General features: G+C 71.3%; 1 protein-coding gene across 1 annotated transcript in view; it reads left to right on the top strand.

The window, feature by feature from the left end:
• The first annotated feature begins 973 nt into the window (after positions 1-973).
• The window catches only part of LAMA5 (laminin subunit alpha 5), a 28,729-nt gene continuing 12,985 nt past the window's right edge, over positions 974-16,717 (top strand). Inside the window, exons 1-31 of the mRNA XM_055140165.1 lie at positions 974-1,301; positions 3,519-3,671; positions 6,695-6,812; positions 7,173-7,291; positions 7,358-7,528; positions 7,620-7,717; positions 8,281-8,396; positions 8,555-8,673; positions 8,745-8,835; positions 9,002-9,136; positions 9,219-9,278; positions 10,928-11,068; positions 11,184-11,321; positions 11,411-11,545; positions 11,620-11,754; positions 12,524-12,661; positions 12,894-12,946; positions 13,055-13,154; positions 13,237-13,289; positions 13,373-13,478; positions 13,637-13,736; positions 13,817-13,973; positions 14,052-14,190; positions 14,371-14,513; positions 14,584-14,690; positions 14,766-14,919; positions 15,010-15,170; positions 15,253-15,364; positions 15,540-15,637; positions 15,707-15,908; positions 15,992-16,118. Of these exons, the coding sequence (XP_054996140.1) occupies positions 1,068-1,301; positions 3,519-3,671; positions 6,695-6,812; positions 7,173-7,291; positions 7,358-7,528; positions 7,620-7,717; positions 8,281-8,396; positions 8,555-8,673; positions 8,745-8,835; positions 9,002-9,136; positions 9,219-9,278; positions 10,928-11,068; positions 11,184-11,321; positions 11,411-11,545; positions 11,620-11,754; positions 12,524-12,661; positions 12,894-12,946; positions 13,055-13,154; positions 13,237-13,289; positions 13,373-13,478; positions 13,637-13,736; positions 13,817-13,973; positions 14,052-14,190; positions 14,371-14,513; positions 14,584-14,690; positions 14,766-14,919; positions 15,010-15,170; positions 15,253-15,364; positions 15,540-15,637; positions 15,707-15,908; positions 15,992-16,118 (3,913 nt within the window). The 5' untranslated portion in view covers positions 974-1,067. The remainder of the gene's footprint in view (positions 1,302-3,518; positions 3,672-6,694; positions 6,813-7,172; positions 7,292-7,357; positions 7,529-7,619; positions 7,718-8,280; positions 8,397-8,554; positions 8,674-8,744; positions 8,836-9,001; positions 9,137-9,218; positions 9,279-10,927; positions 11,069-11,183; positions 11,322-11,410; positions 11,546-11,619; positions 11,755-12,523; positions 12,662-12,893; positions 12,947-13,054; positions 13,155-13,236; positions 13,290-13,372; positions 13,479-13,636; positions 13,737-13,816; positions 13,974-14,051; positions 14,191-14,370; positions 14,514-14,583; positions 14,691-14,765; positions 14,920-15,009; positions 15,171-15,252; positions 15,365-15,539; positions 15,638-15,706; positions 15,909-15,991; positions 16,119-16,717) is intronic.

Here is a 16,717-nt window from a genome sequence, read left to right as displayed (position 1 = left end):
GGGGACAATGGCGGAGAAGTCGGGGTCACGGCTCCATCCCTGGGCCTCAGCTTCGCCCGTGCTGTCCCCTCTGAGCACATCTGGCAGTGGACACGGCACCTCAAAGCACTTTCTCCTGGGGTGCAGGGCAGCACTGACTCGGGCACCCTGCCAGCCTGCCTTGCCCTGCCCTCCACAGCTGGGGGCAGGGCTGCCCGTGTCCTCCGGCTCCTCAAGGCTGCAGCTCTTCGGGGTGCAGGGTGGGGACAGGTGAAACACCTCCTGGGGCCGTGGCCACCCGGAGCCTGCACTGCGGGCCCTGTGCCCCTTGGGGATGCTTCTGCCCAGTCCGGAGAGAAGGAGGCTCCCAGCACTGTGGGTCCGGGGGAGGGAGGTCAGGGCAGTCTGGATTGTGGCAGCTGCTGTGGGACCCCCGCCAGGACCAAGTGGCTGTGCCCCTTCCCGCAGCAGCCCTGGCCCTGGCATGGGGTGCCTGCACACCTGTCAGCCGGCGGCGCCTGGCGGCCTGGGAGGGGCAAAGCCAGGAGTGCAGGAGGTGCCCTGCGCAAGGGCACCGCGAGAGGGACTTGTCGCTGGTCCCCGGACGCAGCCCGTGCAGACGGCGGGGGCTGCTTGGCGGGCGCGCTGGGCCGCTGACTTGCAGATGCCCGCGCTGGACCTGGCAGCCAGCAGGCATGGGGAGCGCCCAAAGTTGGAGCAACAAAGACGGGGCGGCGCACCGGCGGGTGGCGGCGCGGGGAGCGGGCCCGGCAGGTGCCCCTGGGGGAGGCGGTGTCCGACCGCAGGGGGAGGCGGCCGCGGCCCCCGCCCCGCCCCGTCCCGCCCTCCTCCCGCTTCCCGGGGCGCGGGGCCGGGGCGGGGCCTGACGTCCGCGGGCGGAGCGGGGCGGAGAGCGGCCGGCGCGCACCACAGTGGCCGGGCTCGCGCGGCGCCCGGTGCCGGAGCGAGGGGCGGGCGCGGGCGGCGCGGGACGGGCAGCGGGGAACGGGCAGCGGGCAGTGGGCGCAGGCAGCGGGCGCGGGCAGTGGGCGTGATCGCGGGCAGCGGGCGCGGGCGCGGGGCGCACCATGGCGCGGCGGCTGCTGGCGGGACTAGCGGTGCTGGGCGCGCTGCGGGCGGCCGCGGGGGGCTTCAGCCTGCACCCCCCCTACTTCAACCTGGCCGAGGGCGCCCGCGTCCACGCCTCGGCCACCTGCGGCGAGGAGAGCCCCTCGCGCGGCGCCGCGCGCCCCACCGAGGACCTGTACTGCAAGCTGGTGGGGGGCCCGGTGGCCGGCGGGGACCCCAACCAGACCATCCAGGTGAGCGCGCGCGGGCCGGGCCGGGGGGCGGCGGGGACCCCAGCCCGACCATCCAGGTGAGCGCGCGCGGGCCGGGCCAGGGGGCGGCGGGGACCCCAACCAGACCATCCAGGTGAGCGCGCGCGGGCCGGGGGGGGGGCGGCGGGGACCCCAGCCCTACCATCCAGGTGAGCGCGCGCGGGACAGGACGGGGCCCGCTCGGGCCTGCCGGGGCGCTGGGCGCGGCCCCGATCTGGGCCTGGGCGGGTTCGAGGTGTGGGCGCAGGTGGCCCCGAGGGACCTGGGGCGTCTCCCCAAAATCTGGAGCCCGCGGGAGGGGAGCAAGTTAGGTGGCCTGGGGGCGGCCAGCTGGGGGCCCCGAGCCCCGTGAGGCCCCTCTGCGGAGAGTGGGGGGCGGGGTGGGCCCCCAGGCAGCTGTAACCCGAGCCGCCTCCTGGGACCGGCCCCACCTTCCTGCCGCTGGGGGAGGGGCGAGGCTGGGAATGAGGGGCCTCAGGTGGGGGAGGGCCAGAGCCGGGACCCCTGCAGCCACAACAGGATCTGGGGTCCTGGGGAGGAGCTGGGGGGTCCCCAACACTGCTGAGCCCCCTGAACTGCCCCTTGCAAGTGGCCTCCTGCCCACTGCGGGGACGGATGGAGGGGAGCCCCCAGCAGCCCCCTTCTGCGCCCTGTTGTTCGTGGACCCTCTGTGAGGGCAGTGGCTGGCCCATCCGGTCAGCTCCCAGTGCCTGGTCACTCCTTCCCCCCCCGGCCAGTGTTGGGGGGGCCTGTGGCAGGGGCAGGGCGCTTATAGACCCCCAGCTGGGGAACCTCTCCCTGGCCCCACCTCCTCTTTATTCACTTTTTGGGTCACACCCAGTGATGCTCAGGGGTTCCCCCTGCCGTGCTCAGGGGCCATGCGGGATGCCGGGGATCAAACCCGGGTCTGCCGTGTACGAGGCAAATGCCCTCCCCACTGTACTGTCCGGCCCCCACCCCAACCGTTTTTGTGAGCAGCAGTGGAAGGTCCGGTGGGGTCCCTTGAGGCCTCAGGTGGGCACGGGGAGGCCTGCACCCACCTTGTAGTGACTCACGGGGTCACTTTGCTCTGCCACTTCCTCGCTTTGTTCCTGACAGGACACTCTGGGGAAGTGAGGTGGATCCTGGTGGGGGGTCCCACAGCGCAGGAGATCCCGGCAGTGACCACAGGGCTCGGAATTGCCCGTCTGGGCAGGGCAGATGGGAAACCTTCCTGGGCCCTTGGCCCCTGCCCTTGCCCGTCCCAAGCCCCCGACCACCCCCCTTGAGCCCTCCACTGCAGCACCTGGGGGGGCCGTGTCCTGCATTGTTCCAGGGCCTGTGGGCAGTGGGCTCGGACCCTGATGCTTGGCCGGAGAGGGAGGAGCGTCCATGGCCGGCCATTGGCTTCCCGGGGAGAGTAAATCAGACTTGTGGCAGGCAGGGGCAGGCCGGCACGCTGGGTGGTCTGGAGCTCCAGGGTCCAAGGAGGGGCACTCTGAGCCAGCCGGGGGACATGCCCTGGCAGGGGACAGGAGTGGGCACGCAGGGGGGGTCCCAGGAGCTCGCAGAAGGTGCACCCGGAAGTGGACGCAGGCGGGTGGGGGGCCCTGGCCCCTGGGGGCCAGGAGTGGGGCTCTCCCAGGGTGAGGCCCGCCCGGAGCCGCTTTCCCAGAGGCCTCTCCTGGCCCCAGTCCCTGCCGGAGAGGGCCTTTGTGTGCCCAGGGCTGTCGGGCAGCTCTGCTTTCCGGCGGCGGGGGCGGGGCACTGGGGCCCAGTGCTGCCCCTCCCCCAGGCTGCCGCTGGACTCGGAAGGGCCGGGCCTATCCCTGCGCGCCCCTCCCCCCCGGGACAGGTTCTGGACAGGTGGCTGCAGTGGCATGGGTGGCCCCCACTGGTCAGGGCCCGTGACTTGGCCCAAGGCCAGGGCTTGGAAGTGACGGAGCAGGAGGCTCAGGATGGGCCCCATGCGCCACTCGCTCCTGTCCCTCCAGACTGCAGACCCCCAGGGCTCCGGCAGAGCCAGGTGGGGGCTGCCTCCCTGCTTCCAGGCCATTCTCACATGGCCCTTCCGTGACCCCCGAGGCCTGTGGTAGGGGACAGGCGTGTACGTGACTGCCCAGCGGGAGCAGAGATGCTCCCTGGTCCCGCTTCGCTTCCCTGGGTCCCTGGGGTCTGCAGGTCCTCCTGAGCCCCCGCCCCCTGCCGCCCCGCCCGCAGGGCCAGTACTGTGACATCTGCACGGCGGCCAGCAGCAAGAAGGCGCACCCCGCCAGCCACGCCATCGACGGCACGGAGCGCTGGTGGCAGAGCCCGCCATTGTCCCGCGGCCTGCAGTACAACGAGGTCAACCTGACGCTGGACCTGGGCCAGGTACGGCCGGACCCCGCAGCCCCTGCTGGCCGCTGACCCAGGAATTCCTGCGCTGGGAGCTGCCCGGAGGGAGGGCCTGGAATGCGCGGGTGGGGGTGGCCGGGGCCTGGCTGCTTGCTGGAGCCCAGCTCAGGTGTGACACGCAGGTGTGGCCACGCCTCTGCTTCCCTAGCCCAGGGCAGGAGGGGAGGGGGCCGCCATGGGGGGGGGGGCTGGCCCGCAGGGCTCAGATCCTATCACCTGCCTGGAATTTCCTGGGGGGGCGGGGCAGCCCTGCCTGGACTCCTTGAGCCCCTCCTGAGTCCTGGCCTGGCCTGGCCAGCTGGAGGGGGAGGGGCGGTGCTATGTGGGGCCCAGGCGTGCAGGGGGCAGCTCTCCCTCTCCGCCCCTGAGATGGCCAGAGACACTTCCTACCCCTCCCAGCCTCAGTTTCCCTAGATATAAAGTGAATAAGGGAAAGGCGTCGGTTCACCTCTGCCTTCTGCCCCTGACGCCTGGCAGGGCAGCGGGGTCAGCTCTAGCCCACTGCTTGCTGCAGGGGTCACCGGGTCAGCTCAGCTGGGGGTTGGGCGGGCCCCAGGCAGGCATCACTTCCTGCACGCAGGAACGGTTCCGGAGGAATTTCCCCGCGCATCCTTCGTGAGCTCTGGCCCCAGGGTCCCTGCTCTCCACCCCCAGGGTGGTTGGGAAGTGGCCAGTCTGGGGTCCCCTGGTGTGGCCGAGGGCATGGGCCGAGGGCATGGCCAAAGGGGTAGCACAGGGCTGAGCAGGGCGGACCCCCAGGCTCCCTCCCGGGCTCCGAGCTTCGCTGCTGGGGGCTGGGCGGGCAGGAAGCAGCTCCAGGCCTCCGGGTGCCATTGTCCTGCTCTGGGCGATGCCAGGGAGGGGCGGCCTGGCCCTCAGCCCTCATGAGCCTTCCTGCGTGACCGGCCACTCCCGGCCCGGCTCGCCCAGCGCTGCCTTGTCCAGAGGCCGCCCCCCACCCCCGTCCTGGGGCTTAGCTGAGCTTCCTCCTGATCCAATTGTCTCCGGCGGGTTGGCTGCTTCCTTCCCCTGGCCACTGTGTGCGGGAGGGATGGGCAGGACCCAGGCCTGCCCCACCCGCTGGGGACAGTCTGGGGGGCCCTGTGGGGCTGAGACTCTGGGGGCCCGGGCCCATGCCAGGTCAGGCCGAGCTGGCCCCCTGCAGCTGGACCTGCACAGGGTTAGATGCATGCGGTGCGGGCGGCTGAGGGCGCGCCCCAGAGGGCTCCTGGGGTGACAGGTGCCAGCCCTGCCCCGCCCCTGTCAGCAGGACGCGGGGACAAGCCTCCAGCCCCGGGCCCCGGGAATGCCCTCGCCTCCTGCACACAGGCTCCGCTCCGCTGGGCACACGGCCATGTGGCCAGTGCCCTGGTGAGCCTGGCCCGGCGCGGGCAGGAAGTGAGGCCGAGACTGGCTGGGCTCTGGTTACCAGGACAGGTGGGCGCTGGAGGCTCCTCCTGGCCCGGGGGACGCCAGAGGCCACCACAGCCACCCACCTCAGGGGCCCCCAGGTGTCCCCTGAACCCGGGTGTCCCCACTCCTGTCCCTGTTTCGTAGGCTCCTCCCCACCCCTCACATGGCCCCAAGCTGCCCGGCGGAGACTAAACTGTGGTTTCCGGGCCCTTGGGATAAACTGTGTTTCCTGTGGCCAGATGGCCCGAGGGGGCCTAGGGCCTGGGGGTGCTGACCCCCCAGCCAGCTCCTCAGGGCTCCTGGGCCTCTCAGGGGAGGATCCTCCCCACAGCAGTGCCTGGGGGCTCTGCCTGCCCTGACCCTGTCCCATTCCTGTCCCCACCCAGGCCCTGTCCCTGACCACGACCCCGTCCCCAACCCAATCCTGTCCCTGACCCTGACCCGACCCCGTCACCAACCCAATCCTGACCCTGACCCCGACCCTGTCCCCGACCCCGTCTCCGTCTCCGTCCCCGACCTCCTCCCCAGCCCTGCCCTGTCTCCAGCCTGGGCCCCGCCCCCATCCTTGTCCCTGTCCATCTGGGGGTGGCAGTGGGTCTGGCCGCCCCTCCGCCTGTGCTGGTTGATGTCTTGCCCGGGGACAGGGCAGGGTGGCCGTGAAAGGGCCCTGGGGCTGTGGCACAGGTAGTTTCAGGCCCAGGCCTGGGGGGGCCAGCCAGTCATGGGGGCACCGGGCGCAGGCGCACTCCTGCCCCCACCTCAGCCAGGCCTGTCCACCCTGGGCCTTGGCATGGGGCCGCCTTCCCCCGCTGAGTCACGCCCGCCGTGACTCACTGCCCCTTCCTCCCTCCCGCCCGGGGCTCCCCACGAGCGCTGCCAGCAGGGTCACACCCCCAGCCTCTGGGGGGCCCGGGGCCACGCTTTCCCACGGTTTCCGCTGCGGCCGCTGGCCCTGCTGCTCCTCACCTTCGCAGTGACCGCGCCCGGCCCTGCCCCTCTCACACATCCCCAAGGCCGTGGCCCCCAAGCCCGGCAGGACCTTCTGCTTGGGGCTGGTGTGGGGCCGGGAGGCGGGGCCCACCGCCGTCCTGGAAACGTGCCTACCCCAAAATAACCAGATTTTTAAAAATAACTCGACAGCCTCTTGTTTGGCTTTTGCTTTCAGGGACTTTTCCTCCCTGCCCAGAGCCGTGCGGGAAAGGTCAGCCCATGCTGGCGGCGGGGTGGGGGCTGGGGTCCAAGGGTCAGGCACCCCACCCTGGCCCACGCCTGAAAGCCGCGAGTAGGTCCTCGGCCGGGCCAGCGGGGGGCAGCAGCCTGTGCGTGGCCGCCGCACGCGTGCTCTCAGCGGGCAGGAATGCCCGGCCGCGCGCCTGCCTCGGGACACCCGCCTGGGAAAGGCGAGGGTGGAGCTGGCTGTTCCCCGGCCCCGCAGCCGTGTCCGTCTCCCACCCCACCCGCCTCACACTCCCGACACCCGCTGGGGCCACGGGTCCCCACAGCGGGCAGAGGACCTGCGGTGTTGGGGTCCCGGGGCCTCACCCCCACTGTCCCCGGGCTCGGCCTGACCGCTGCTCTGCCCACAGGTGTTCCACGTGGCTTATGTGCTCGTCAAGTTTGCCAATTCTCCGCGGCCCGACCTGTGGGTGCTGGAACGTTCCACCGACTTTGGCCTCACCTACCAGCCCTGGCAGTTCTTTGCCTGTGAGTGGGGGACGCCCACAGGGGCCTGGGGTCACTGCCAATGTCCTGGCCGCCGGCCTGTCCCACTGTGGCCACAGGGCAGGTCTGTGGGCACCCTGGGCAGGTAGGTTGGGAGTTCCTGTCCTGCCCTGAGCCTGGCCAGTGCCAGTGTCTCCTGGGTGCCTTGGCCAGGCCGCCCTGGCCACACACCACTGGCCCACCCTCTGCTCTGTTAGCTCCGCCCCTCCCCGCTAGCCCCGCCCCTGCTCGGTTAACTCCGCTCTGTTAGCCCCTCCCCTCCCATCTAGCCCCGCCCTCTGATCGGTTAGCCCCGCCCTGCCCGCCCGCCCCTGCTGCTCCGCCAGCCCCGCCCCTTTCCAGCCTCCCGCAGAGACTGTCTGGAGCGCTTTGGGCCCCGGACGCTGGAGCGCGTGGAGCAGGACGACGACGTGGTGTGCAGCACCGAGTACTCGAGGATCGTGCCCCTGGAGAACGGCGAGGTGGGGCGCGCCCTGGGGAGCCCCGGGCCGCGGGCTGGGCGCAGCCTGACCTCCTGCCGCCCGCAGATCGTCGTGTCCCTGGTGAACGGACGCCCGGGCGCCAGGAACTTCTCCTACTCGCCGCGGCTCCGGGACTTCACCAAGGCCACCAACATCCGCCTGCGCTTCCTGCGCACCAACACGCTGCTCGGACACCTCATGGGCAAGGCGCTGCGCGACCCCACAGTCACGCGCCGGGTGAGCGGGCGGGGCGCAGGCGGGGACCCCGGGGCGGGGCGCAGGCGGCCCTGGAGAGCGCGGCGGGCTCGAGCACCTGTGTGCGTTGCAGTACTATTATAGCATCAAGGACATCAGTGTGGGCGGCCGCTGTGTCTGCCACGGCCACGCAGACGCCTGTGACGCCCACGACCCCACGGACCCCTTCAGGTGAGTCCCACACATTGCCCCGTCCACGCAGCCCTGAGTGGCCCCTCCTGTGCCCGAGGGGAGAGCTCTGGGGTCTGGCTGTACCTTTCACTGCATCAGTGACTGTCCCACTGGGCCTCCACCTTGGTCCGGCCCTGCGCCGGGTGGGCGGGTCCCCGTTCCTGCTCTGTGCCCCTCCTGCCCCTGTACAGTTGTGGGGGTGGGGCTCTGCAGGGTGGACCTAGTGGGAGGTGACGCAACCTCGGCCTCCTGCATCCAGCTGTCTCCTGGCCCCCCCCTCCCCCGGCCAGCAGGCGCTGCCGTCCAGGACCCTGGGCACGGCTCCAACTTAGTGTCCGCCCCTGGCTGCAGGAGGAAGCAGCCCTGGCCATCTGCCCAGGGAGCTGCTGGGCATTGGAGCCTCAGGCGGAGTGAGGTCACTGGGCAGTGAGGTCACTGCTCTGGGAGTGACCGCCACTCTCACCCTGCGGAGATCGTGCTCCCGGCACTCTTGGTCCTCACACCCACCATGGTCCGAGTCCTCCCAGGCCCTGGGTCCCCACCTCGTGCCCGTGTCCCCTCAGGCTGCAGTGCGCCTGCCAGCACAACACGTGCGGGAGCTCCTGTGACCGCTGCTGCCCCGGCTTTAACCAGTACCCGTGGAGGCCAGCGACCGTGGACAGTGCCAACGAGTGCCAGTGTGAGTGCCCACACGCATGTGCACACACGTGTACAGTGCAGACCTGAGCTCGCGGTGCAGATGTTCCTTAGCTGCACTCGTGACTCACACCACGGCTGTGCCCACGTGACGTGGCGTGTGCCAGGGTCCCAGCCGCTGACAGCGTGTCCTTACTGTAGCCTGCAACTGCCACGGCCACGCCCACGACTGCTACTATGACCCCGAGGTAGACCGGCTCCACGCCAGCCAGGACCTGGAGCAGGTGTTCCGGGGCGGCGGCGTGTGCATCGACTGCCAGGTGGGTCCCTGCGGCGCTGGGTGGGGGCGTGGGGCTGGCGGATGCTCCGGACTGAGCGCCACCCCCCGCAGCACCACACCACTGGCATCAACTGTGAGCGCTGCTTGCCCGGCTTCTACCGTGACCCCGACCAGCCCCTGGACTCGCCACAGGCCTGTCGCCGTGAGTAGGCCCGGCTGGTCGGAGTGCTGTGGCCAGGCTTGCCCGAGGCCCCCACCCTGCCCGTGCCATGCCCCTGCACCCTCACAGCCCTGGGCTCGGGGCCTCCCCTGCCCCATCCCGCCCAACCTCCCTGTGCCCCACACCATCACCTCTGCCCCTGCCCTAGGCTGCCAGTGCGACTCGGACTTCACTGACGGGACATGTGAGGACCTGACCGGCCACTGCTATTGCCGCCCCAACTTCACGGGCGAGCACTGCGACGCGTGTGCAGATGGTTTCCTGGGCTTCCCCCAGTGCTACCGTGAGTCCCCCCCGGCGGGCTGGCAGCAGGGGCCCTTGGCATGGAAGCTCCTGCTGACTGTGGCCACGTTTCCCCCCCCCAGCCGTGTCCTCCTCCCCCAACGACACTGGAGAGCAGCAGCTGCCGGCCGGGCAGATCGTGAGTAAGTGTCTCCCGGACGGGGCCCAGAGCAAGGCCGGAGGGTGCAGAGGCGGAGCTCGGCCCAGAGCGCTGTCCCTGCTGTGGACAGCTCTGCCCAGCCGCGGCCCCCAGCCGGCATGGTCCCCAGCCGGCATGGCCCCCCCCCAGCCAGCACGACGCCCCAGCTCGCGGCTCCCCAGCCCATGGTGTCGGGGCTCCCTCTGCTCAGCTGTGGTGGGTTCTCTGTGGCAGCCCACCCTGAGCTTGTGAGAGGTTCCCCTGGCTCTGCGAGTTGCTTCTTTCTTTTCTTTTCTTTTTTTTTTTTTTGGGGGTCACACCCGTTGATGCGCAGGGGTTACTCCTGGCTCTGCACTCAGGAATTACTCCTGGCGGTGCTCGGGAGACCCTATGGGATGCTGGGAATCGAACCCAGGTCGGCCGCATGCAAGGCAAACGCCCTCCCCGCTATGCTATTGCTCCAGCCCTGCGAGTTGTTTCTTAGACTGTGGGCTTGGTCTCCCAGGAAGAACTGTGGGAACTTTTTTGTGTGTGGCTGTTTGGGCCACACCCGGCGATGCTCAGGGGTTCCTTCTGGCTCTGTGTTTTGAATCACTCCTGACAGTGCTCAGAGGACCTTAGGGGGTGCTGGGGGGGAGGATTGAACCCAGGTCGGCCGCGTGCCAGGCAAAAGCCCTCCTACTGTCCTACCATTTGTGGGACTTGTCCCTCTTGTCAGGTGACTACTCATGGCCACAGGGAGGAAGCCTGGGTCAGCCCTGCCCCCGGGGAGGCCCTGTGACCCGCCATCGGCCAGTCTGCCCGGCTCTGAGGCCTGCACTCAGCCCCCCTGCGGCCCCGCGTCCACCCATGTGTCCAGCCCAGTGTTGGCCACATGCTTGCCCGGGCGGCCGTGTTGCCTTCTGCCGGCTGCAGGCTGGGAGCGGCCAGGTCCGCCTGTCCAGCGCTCCGGGACCAGGCCCTCGGGCAGCGTCCAGGGGCCTCAGGCACGGGGCCTCTGCCCCGCTTTTGGGCACTGTCTCAGCTGCTCGCCGGGAACGTGCTCTTCTGTGGGGACGGTTGTGTGACAGGCAGGGGCGCGTGCCAGGCGCTGGGTCTTCCTGACCCCCGGGGACTTGGCTCTGACAGCTCCTTCCCGTGGCCCTCGGGGGCTCTCCGGCCTCCGGCCGCACTTGCTGCCCCTCCCCCGCGGGCGGCAGGACTCTGCGAGTTTCCCTGACGTCAGCGCATTTCCCTGACGCAGCTGCTGACTGTCAGGAAGGAGCCAGCGCCCATGCTGGCGGGCCTGGCTGGGGCTGGTGGGCACTTCCTTGGCTGCCCAGGGGCCTCCCCCTCTCCTGTCCCCATAGTTGTCACCCTGCTCTTTGGGCAAATGTCGTGTTGTTTATGTTTGGGGACGCTCGGAGTGCCGTGCTGCTCCTGGCCATGCCCCGGGCCTCGCTGCTGCGCCCCCTCCTGTGCCCACGGGCGGGCGTGCCAGGCTGTGCCAGCTGCCGCCTGCCCTCGCCCACCCAGGCCAGCGCCGGGAGCGTCTGAAGCTGCGGCTTTCTTCCTACTCTCCTGGGGCCCCTCTGGGTGTGGCTCTGTGCCCGGGTGGGGGACGGGGTGCTGGAGGCTTGGGTGGCGGCACCCTGAAACGGTCCCTGTCCCCAGACTGTGACTGCAGCGCTGCCGGGACTGAAGGGAATGCGTGTCGGAAGGACCCACGGCTGGGGCACTGCGTGTGCAAGCCACACTTCCAGGGCGCCCACTGCGAGCTCTGTGCCCCCGGCTTCCACGGCCCTAGCTGCCAGGGTGAGTGTGGCTGGCCCAGTGCCCCGATGTCTGTGGAGCCCGTGTCCCCATCACCCCTGCGCCCGATACCCTCCTTGCCCTTCCCCCGTGGCACTAACGCCGGCCTGGCCCGCAGCGTGCCAGTGCTCCAGCCCCGGAGCGGCCGACGGACTCTGCGACCCGGACTCCGGGCACTGTGTGTGCCGCACAGGCTTCCAGGGCGCGGCATGTGACCGCTGCGCCCCCGGCTACTTCCACTTCCCCCTCTGCCAGCGTGAGTGCCCCCTGCCCGGGACAGAGGCGAGGGGGGCGTCCGGGAGTGCCCCCGCCTGCCCCCGGGCTCAGGCCATCTCGCCCCCGCAGTGTGCGGCTGCAGCCTTGTGGGGACCCTCCCGGAGGGCTGTGACCAGGACGGACACTGCCTGTGCCGGCCCGGCTTCGCTGGCCCCCACTGCGACCGCTGCGCGCCAGGCCACCACGGCTACCCCGAGTGCCAGGGTGAGCAAGGGGATGGCCTCCCCCACCCCCACGCCTCCTCCCCGCGCCCCGCCGTCTGACCCTCAGCTCCGCAGCCTGTAGCTGCGACCCTCAGGGCGCCCTGGACCAGCCCTGCGGCCCCGCGGGCCTGTGCCACTGCCGCCCGGGCTACGGCGGCCCCACCTGCCAGGAGTGCAGCCCCGGCTTCCACGGTTTCCCCGACTGTGCCCGTGAGTGGCCCCCGCCCCGCCCCCCGCCTGCCCCTGCCCCACCTCACCCCTGCCCCGCCCCCAGCCTGCCCTGCCCTCCCCCAGCCTGCCCTGCCCCGGCCTGCACAACCCCCCAGCCTGCCCCGCCCCCCCGCCCGCCGCACCCCCCCCACCCCCGCCTACCCTGCCCCCGACTTGCCCCGCCCCTGCCCCGCCCACCCCACTCCCAGCCTGCCCCGCCCTCCACCTGCCCTCCCCCAGCCTGCCCCGCCCCCAGCCTGCCCCGCCCTCCCCCAGCCTGCCCTGCCCTGCCCACAACCGCTCCCGTGAGTGCCCGGCTACCCCGCCCCCAGCATGCCCCACCCCCGGCCTGCCCCACCCCTGCCCCGCCCCCAGCATGTCCAGCCCTCCCCCCGGCCTGCCCCGCCCCCCACCTGCCCTCCCCCAGCCTGCCCTGCCCTGCCCCGCCCTCCCCAGCATGCCCCGCCCCCGACTGCTCCTGTGAGTGCCCGGCTACCCCGCCCCCAGCCTGACCCGCCCCCAGCCTGCCCAGCCCTCCCCCACCATGCCCTGCCCTCCCCCGCCCCCAGCCTGCCCCAGCATGCCCCGCCCTCCCTGCCATGCCCCGCCCCCGGCATGCCCCGCCCCCAGCATGCCCTGCCTTCCCTGGCCTGCCCCGCCCACCGCCCCCACTTGCCCTCCCCCAGCCTGTCCCGCTCTCCCCGGCATGCCCCGCCCCCGACTGCCCCGTGGTAGGCCCGCGGTGCCCACAGCAGCCTTTCGCCTCTAGCCTGCCACTGCTCCCCTGAGGGTTCCCAGCACGGCTTCTGCGACCCCCAGAGTGGCCAGTGCAGCTGCCGGCCCCATGTGACAGGTCTTCGGTGCGACACGTGTGTGCCGGGTGCCTATGACTTCCCCCTCTGTGAAGGTTGGTGGGGCCTGTGCCCACTGCGTGTTCTGGGATGAGTGTGTGTTCAGGCGTGTGTGTGCGGTTCTCGTTGCGTGTGTCCTGCCGTGTGTGTTGTGTGCATGTCCTAGTGCTGTGCCTTGGGCTGTGTCCCTTTGCTGTGTGCACGTGACCAGAAGTCGTGCATCTCCTGTGTGGAGGGGGACTGTGCGTGGCCAGCCTTGTCCGTTGCCCTCTGGGCATCTCCCCACAGTGGGCTCCTGCCACCCCGCTGGCCTGGACCTGAGCCTCCCCCAGCCTCCTGAGGTGAGTGGGTCAGGCCCCCAAGGGCACCACGCCTCCCGCCACACCGAGGCTGTGTGGGGTGGTGGGCAGGGCCCGCTCCGACCCCCGTCCCTCTCATCCCTGGCGCAGGGCTCCTGCGTGTGCCGGCCTCACGTGGAAGGGCCCAGCTGTGACCGCTGCAAACCGGGCTTCTGGGGACTGAGCGCCGCCAACCCTGAGGGCTGCACGCGTGAGTCCCGGGTGCGGGGTTGCGCAGGGCCTGGTGGGAGGAGGCCAGCCCTGCCCGCCGCCCTGACGCGTCTGTCCCCCAGGCTGCAGCTGTGACGCCAGGGGCACGCTGGGCGGAGGGGCCGACTGCCAGCAGGTGAGTGGGTGGGTGTGGGTGGGCGCAGGGGCTCTGGGGGCTCAGCGGGCCCGTCCTGCCCACACCCCGTTCCCCCACCCCAGGGCAGCGGCCAGTGCTTCTGCAAGGCCCACGTGTGCGGCCAGACGTGCGGGGCTTGCCGGGACGGTTTCTTCGGGTTGGACCGCGCCCACTACTTCGGCTGCCGCAGTGAGTGGCCGCTTGGCTCTGGGGCTCACCCGGATCCCCCAGTGGTGCCATGCCGGGTGCCCCCCAGCCGGGCTGGGAATGCGGGGGGCCCCGACGGGTAGTGGGGGCCGTGACAGAGGGGGTCTGGGCGGCCGGAGGCTGAGCCGTTCCTCCCGCAGGCTGCCACTGTGACGTCGGCGGGGCGCTGGGCCAGGGCTGCGACCCCCAGACGGGCGCCTGCCGCTGCCGCCCCAACACTCAGGGCCTCACCTGCAGCGAGTGCGTGTCTGGGCCCCGCAGGGGGCGTGGGGCGGGCAGGACGGGGGCTCCCGGGGTCTCCTGACAGCCGCCTCTGCCAGGCCCGCGCCGGACCACTTCCTGCCAGACCTGCACCACTTCCGCCTGGAGCTGGAGGAGGCCACCACGCCCGCCGGCCGGCCCGTGCGCTTCGGCTTCAACCCCCTGGAGTTCGAGAGCTTCAGCTGGCGCGGCTACGCCCAGATGACGCCCATCCAGGTGCGCCCTGGCCCGGGCTCAGGCTGGGCGTGCGAGCGGGTGGGCAGGGCCCGAGAGTGACCAGTGCGCTGCCCCCAGCCCCGGGTCGTGGCCAGGGTGAACGTGACCTCCCCCGACCTCTTCTGGCTCATCTTCCGATACGTCAACCGCGGGCCCTCGAGCGTGAGCGGCCGAGTGTCTGTGCGAGAGGAGGGCAAGTTTGCCACCTGTGCCAACTGTGAGTCTGGGCACAGCCCCCACCTGCCCGGGCTGCTCCCGCAACGGCTGCCCCACCCCTCCCCAGTCCCCCTCATCCCGCCCCTCCCTCAGCCCACCCCCTCGCCCTGGCCACGCCCTGCCCCCACACCCCTGGAGGGGGCCCTGGTCAGGCACACAGCGGCCTCCACTGTGACCCCAGGCACGGAGCAGAGCCAGCCGCTGACCTTCCCGCCCAGCACGGAGCCCGCCTACCTCGTTGTGCCCCAGAGGGGCTTTGGGGAGCCCTTTGTGCTGAACCCCGGCACCTGGGCCATGGAGGTGGAGGCCGAAGGGGTCCTGCTGGTGAGGAGGGGCTGCAGGGGGTGGGTGGGCAGCACGGGCCGCAGCGCCTACATGGCCGGCTCTCCCCCAGGACCACGTGGTGCTGCTGCCCAGTGCCCACTACGAGGCAGCCGTGCTGCAGCTGCGGGTCACTGAGCCCTGCACCTACCGGACGTCGGCCCAGCGCCCCGGGGACAGGTGAGACCCCTCTGCCCTGCTCGGGGGTTGGGGAGGCCACCCTGCCTCCCGCTGACCCCGCGTGCTGTCCCCCAGTTGCCTGCTCTACACTCACCTGCCCCTGGACGGCTTCCCCTCGGCCGCAGGGCCCACCGCCCTGTGTCGCCATGGCAACAGCCTGCCTCAGCCCTGCCCCACGGAGCAGCTCAGCCCTTCGCACCCCCCACTGGCGGCCTGTCTGGGCAGTGACGTGAGTGTCTGCGTGCGAGGCCAGGAGGGCTGGGGGGGGGGCTGCCGTGTCCAGGGGGGTTCTCAGCCAGAGCCCGACCGCCGCCCGCAGGTGAGCGTCCAGCTGCAGCTGCGAGTCCCCCAGGCCGGCCGCTATGCCCTGGTGCTGGAGTACGCCAATGAGGACAGCCGTCAGGAGGCAGGCGTGGCTGTGCACAGCCCCCAGCGGGGCCCCCAGCGGGGCATGCTCACCCTGCACCCCTGCGTGTACAGGTGTGCGTGGCAGGCCCGGGCTGGTGCGGAGAGGGGCGGGCAGCCCTGTTCCCTGGTGCTGACTGTCTGCTGCCCTGCCCAGCACCCTGTGTCGGGGCACCGCCCTGGATGCGCACCACCACCACCTGGCCATCTTCCACCTGTCCTCCGAGGCCAGCATCGAGCTCATGGCCGAACAGGCCCGCTTCTTCCTGGTAAGGCCCCAGGCCCTACGTGTGCCCCGTGCCCGCCATGCCAGGCCCTCTGGCAGCGAAGCCGAGTGGACAGGTGGCATTCGCAGGAGTGGGTGCAGGGGGGGCTGCGGTGGACAGTGGGTGTCCTCAAGCCCCAGGGCCGGCAGCCACACCCATGTGCGCCCCTCTGCCGCAGCATGGCGTCACCCTGGTCCCCGTGGGCACCTTCAGCTTGGAGTTCCTGGAGCCGCGCCCTTGGTGCACCAGCAGACACGGTGTCTTCAGCCCCAGCAGGTGGCGGGGTGGCCCGAGAGGGGGCGGGGCTGTTGGCCCGACCTTGGACTCATCCCTGCCCCACCACAGTGCTGCCTGCCTGCCTTCCCGCTTCCCCAAGCCGCCGCAGCCCATCCTGCTCAGGGACTGCCTGGTGCTGCCCCTCCCGCCTGGCCTCCCACTGGCCCGCGCCCAGGACCTGCCCCCAGGCACACCTCCAGCCGGGCCGCAGCCTCGGCCTCCCACCGCTGTGGAGACCGACGCGGCACCCACGCTGCTCCGCCACCCTCAGGTGGGGGCCGGGGCTGGGGCGAGACGGGTGGGTGCCAGGCAGCCCCCCAGGGCCCCTGGGCTTACCGCAGCTTTCGTCCACAGGGCACAGTGGTCTTCAGCACCCATGTGCCCACCCTGGGCCGCTACGCCTTCCTACTGCATGGCTACCAGCCGGCGCACCCCACCTTCTCCGTGGAGGTGCTCATCAGCGGGGGCCGCATCTGGCAGGGTGAGTGCTGACAGGCGCCAGGCGCCCCGCAGTGAGCAGCCGGCCCTGCATTGGCCTGGCCTGCCCTGTCCGCCCTGCCCACCTCTGCCCGCCCTGCCCACCTCTGCCCTGCACCTGCCCTCCTGCGGCACCGCCCTCGCAGCCCCTCTCCCGTGGCCCCGCCCTCCCGGGCCTGCCCCTTCATTGGCCCTGCTCTCCTGTGGCCCCGCCCCCAGGACCTGCCCCTTCATTGGCCCTGCCCTACTGAGGCCCCGCCCTCCAGGGTCACGCCCCTTTATTGGCCCCACCCTCCTGGGCCTTGCCCTTTAATTGCCCCCTCTCGCCCCTCATTGGTCCACTTCATTGGCCCTGCCCTCCTGTGGCCCCGCCCTCAGGCCCGCCCCTTAATTGGCTCCGCCCTCCTGGGCCTTGCCCCTTTATTGCCCTCCCCCCTTCTGCGCCTTGCCCTCCTGGACCCCGCCCCTTCCGTGGCCACACCCTCTTGGACCCCATCCCTTTCATGGCCCAGCCCTCCCGGACCCCACCCTTTAACGACCCCGCCCTCCCTGTGCCCCGTCCCTCCCGCGACTACTCCCTCTGGGGCCTGCCCCTTCATTGGC

The sequence above is a fragment of the Sorex araneus genome, chromosome 5 (assembly GCF_027595985.1).
Source record: "Sorex araneus isolate mSorAra2 chromosome 5, mSorAra2.pri, whole genome shotgun sequence".
Classification (NCBI taxonomy): Eukaryota; Metazoa; Chordata; class Mammalia; order Eulipotyphla; family Soricidae; genus Sorex; species Sorex araneus.
Note: the sequence above shows the minus strand (reverse complement) of the source record. Positions and strands in the feature narration are given on the sequence as shown.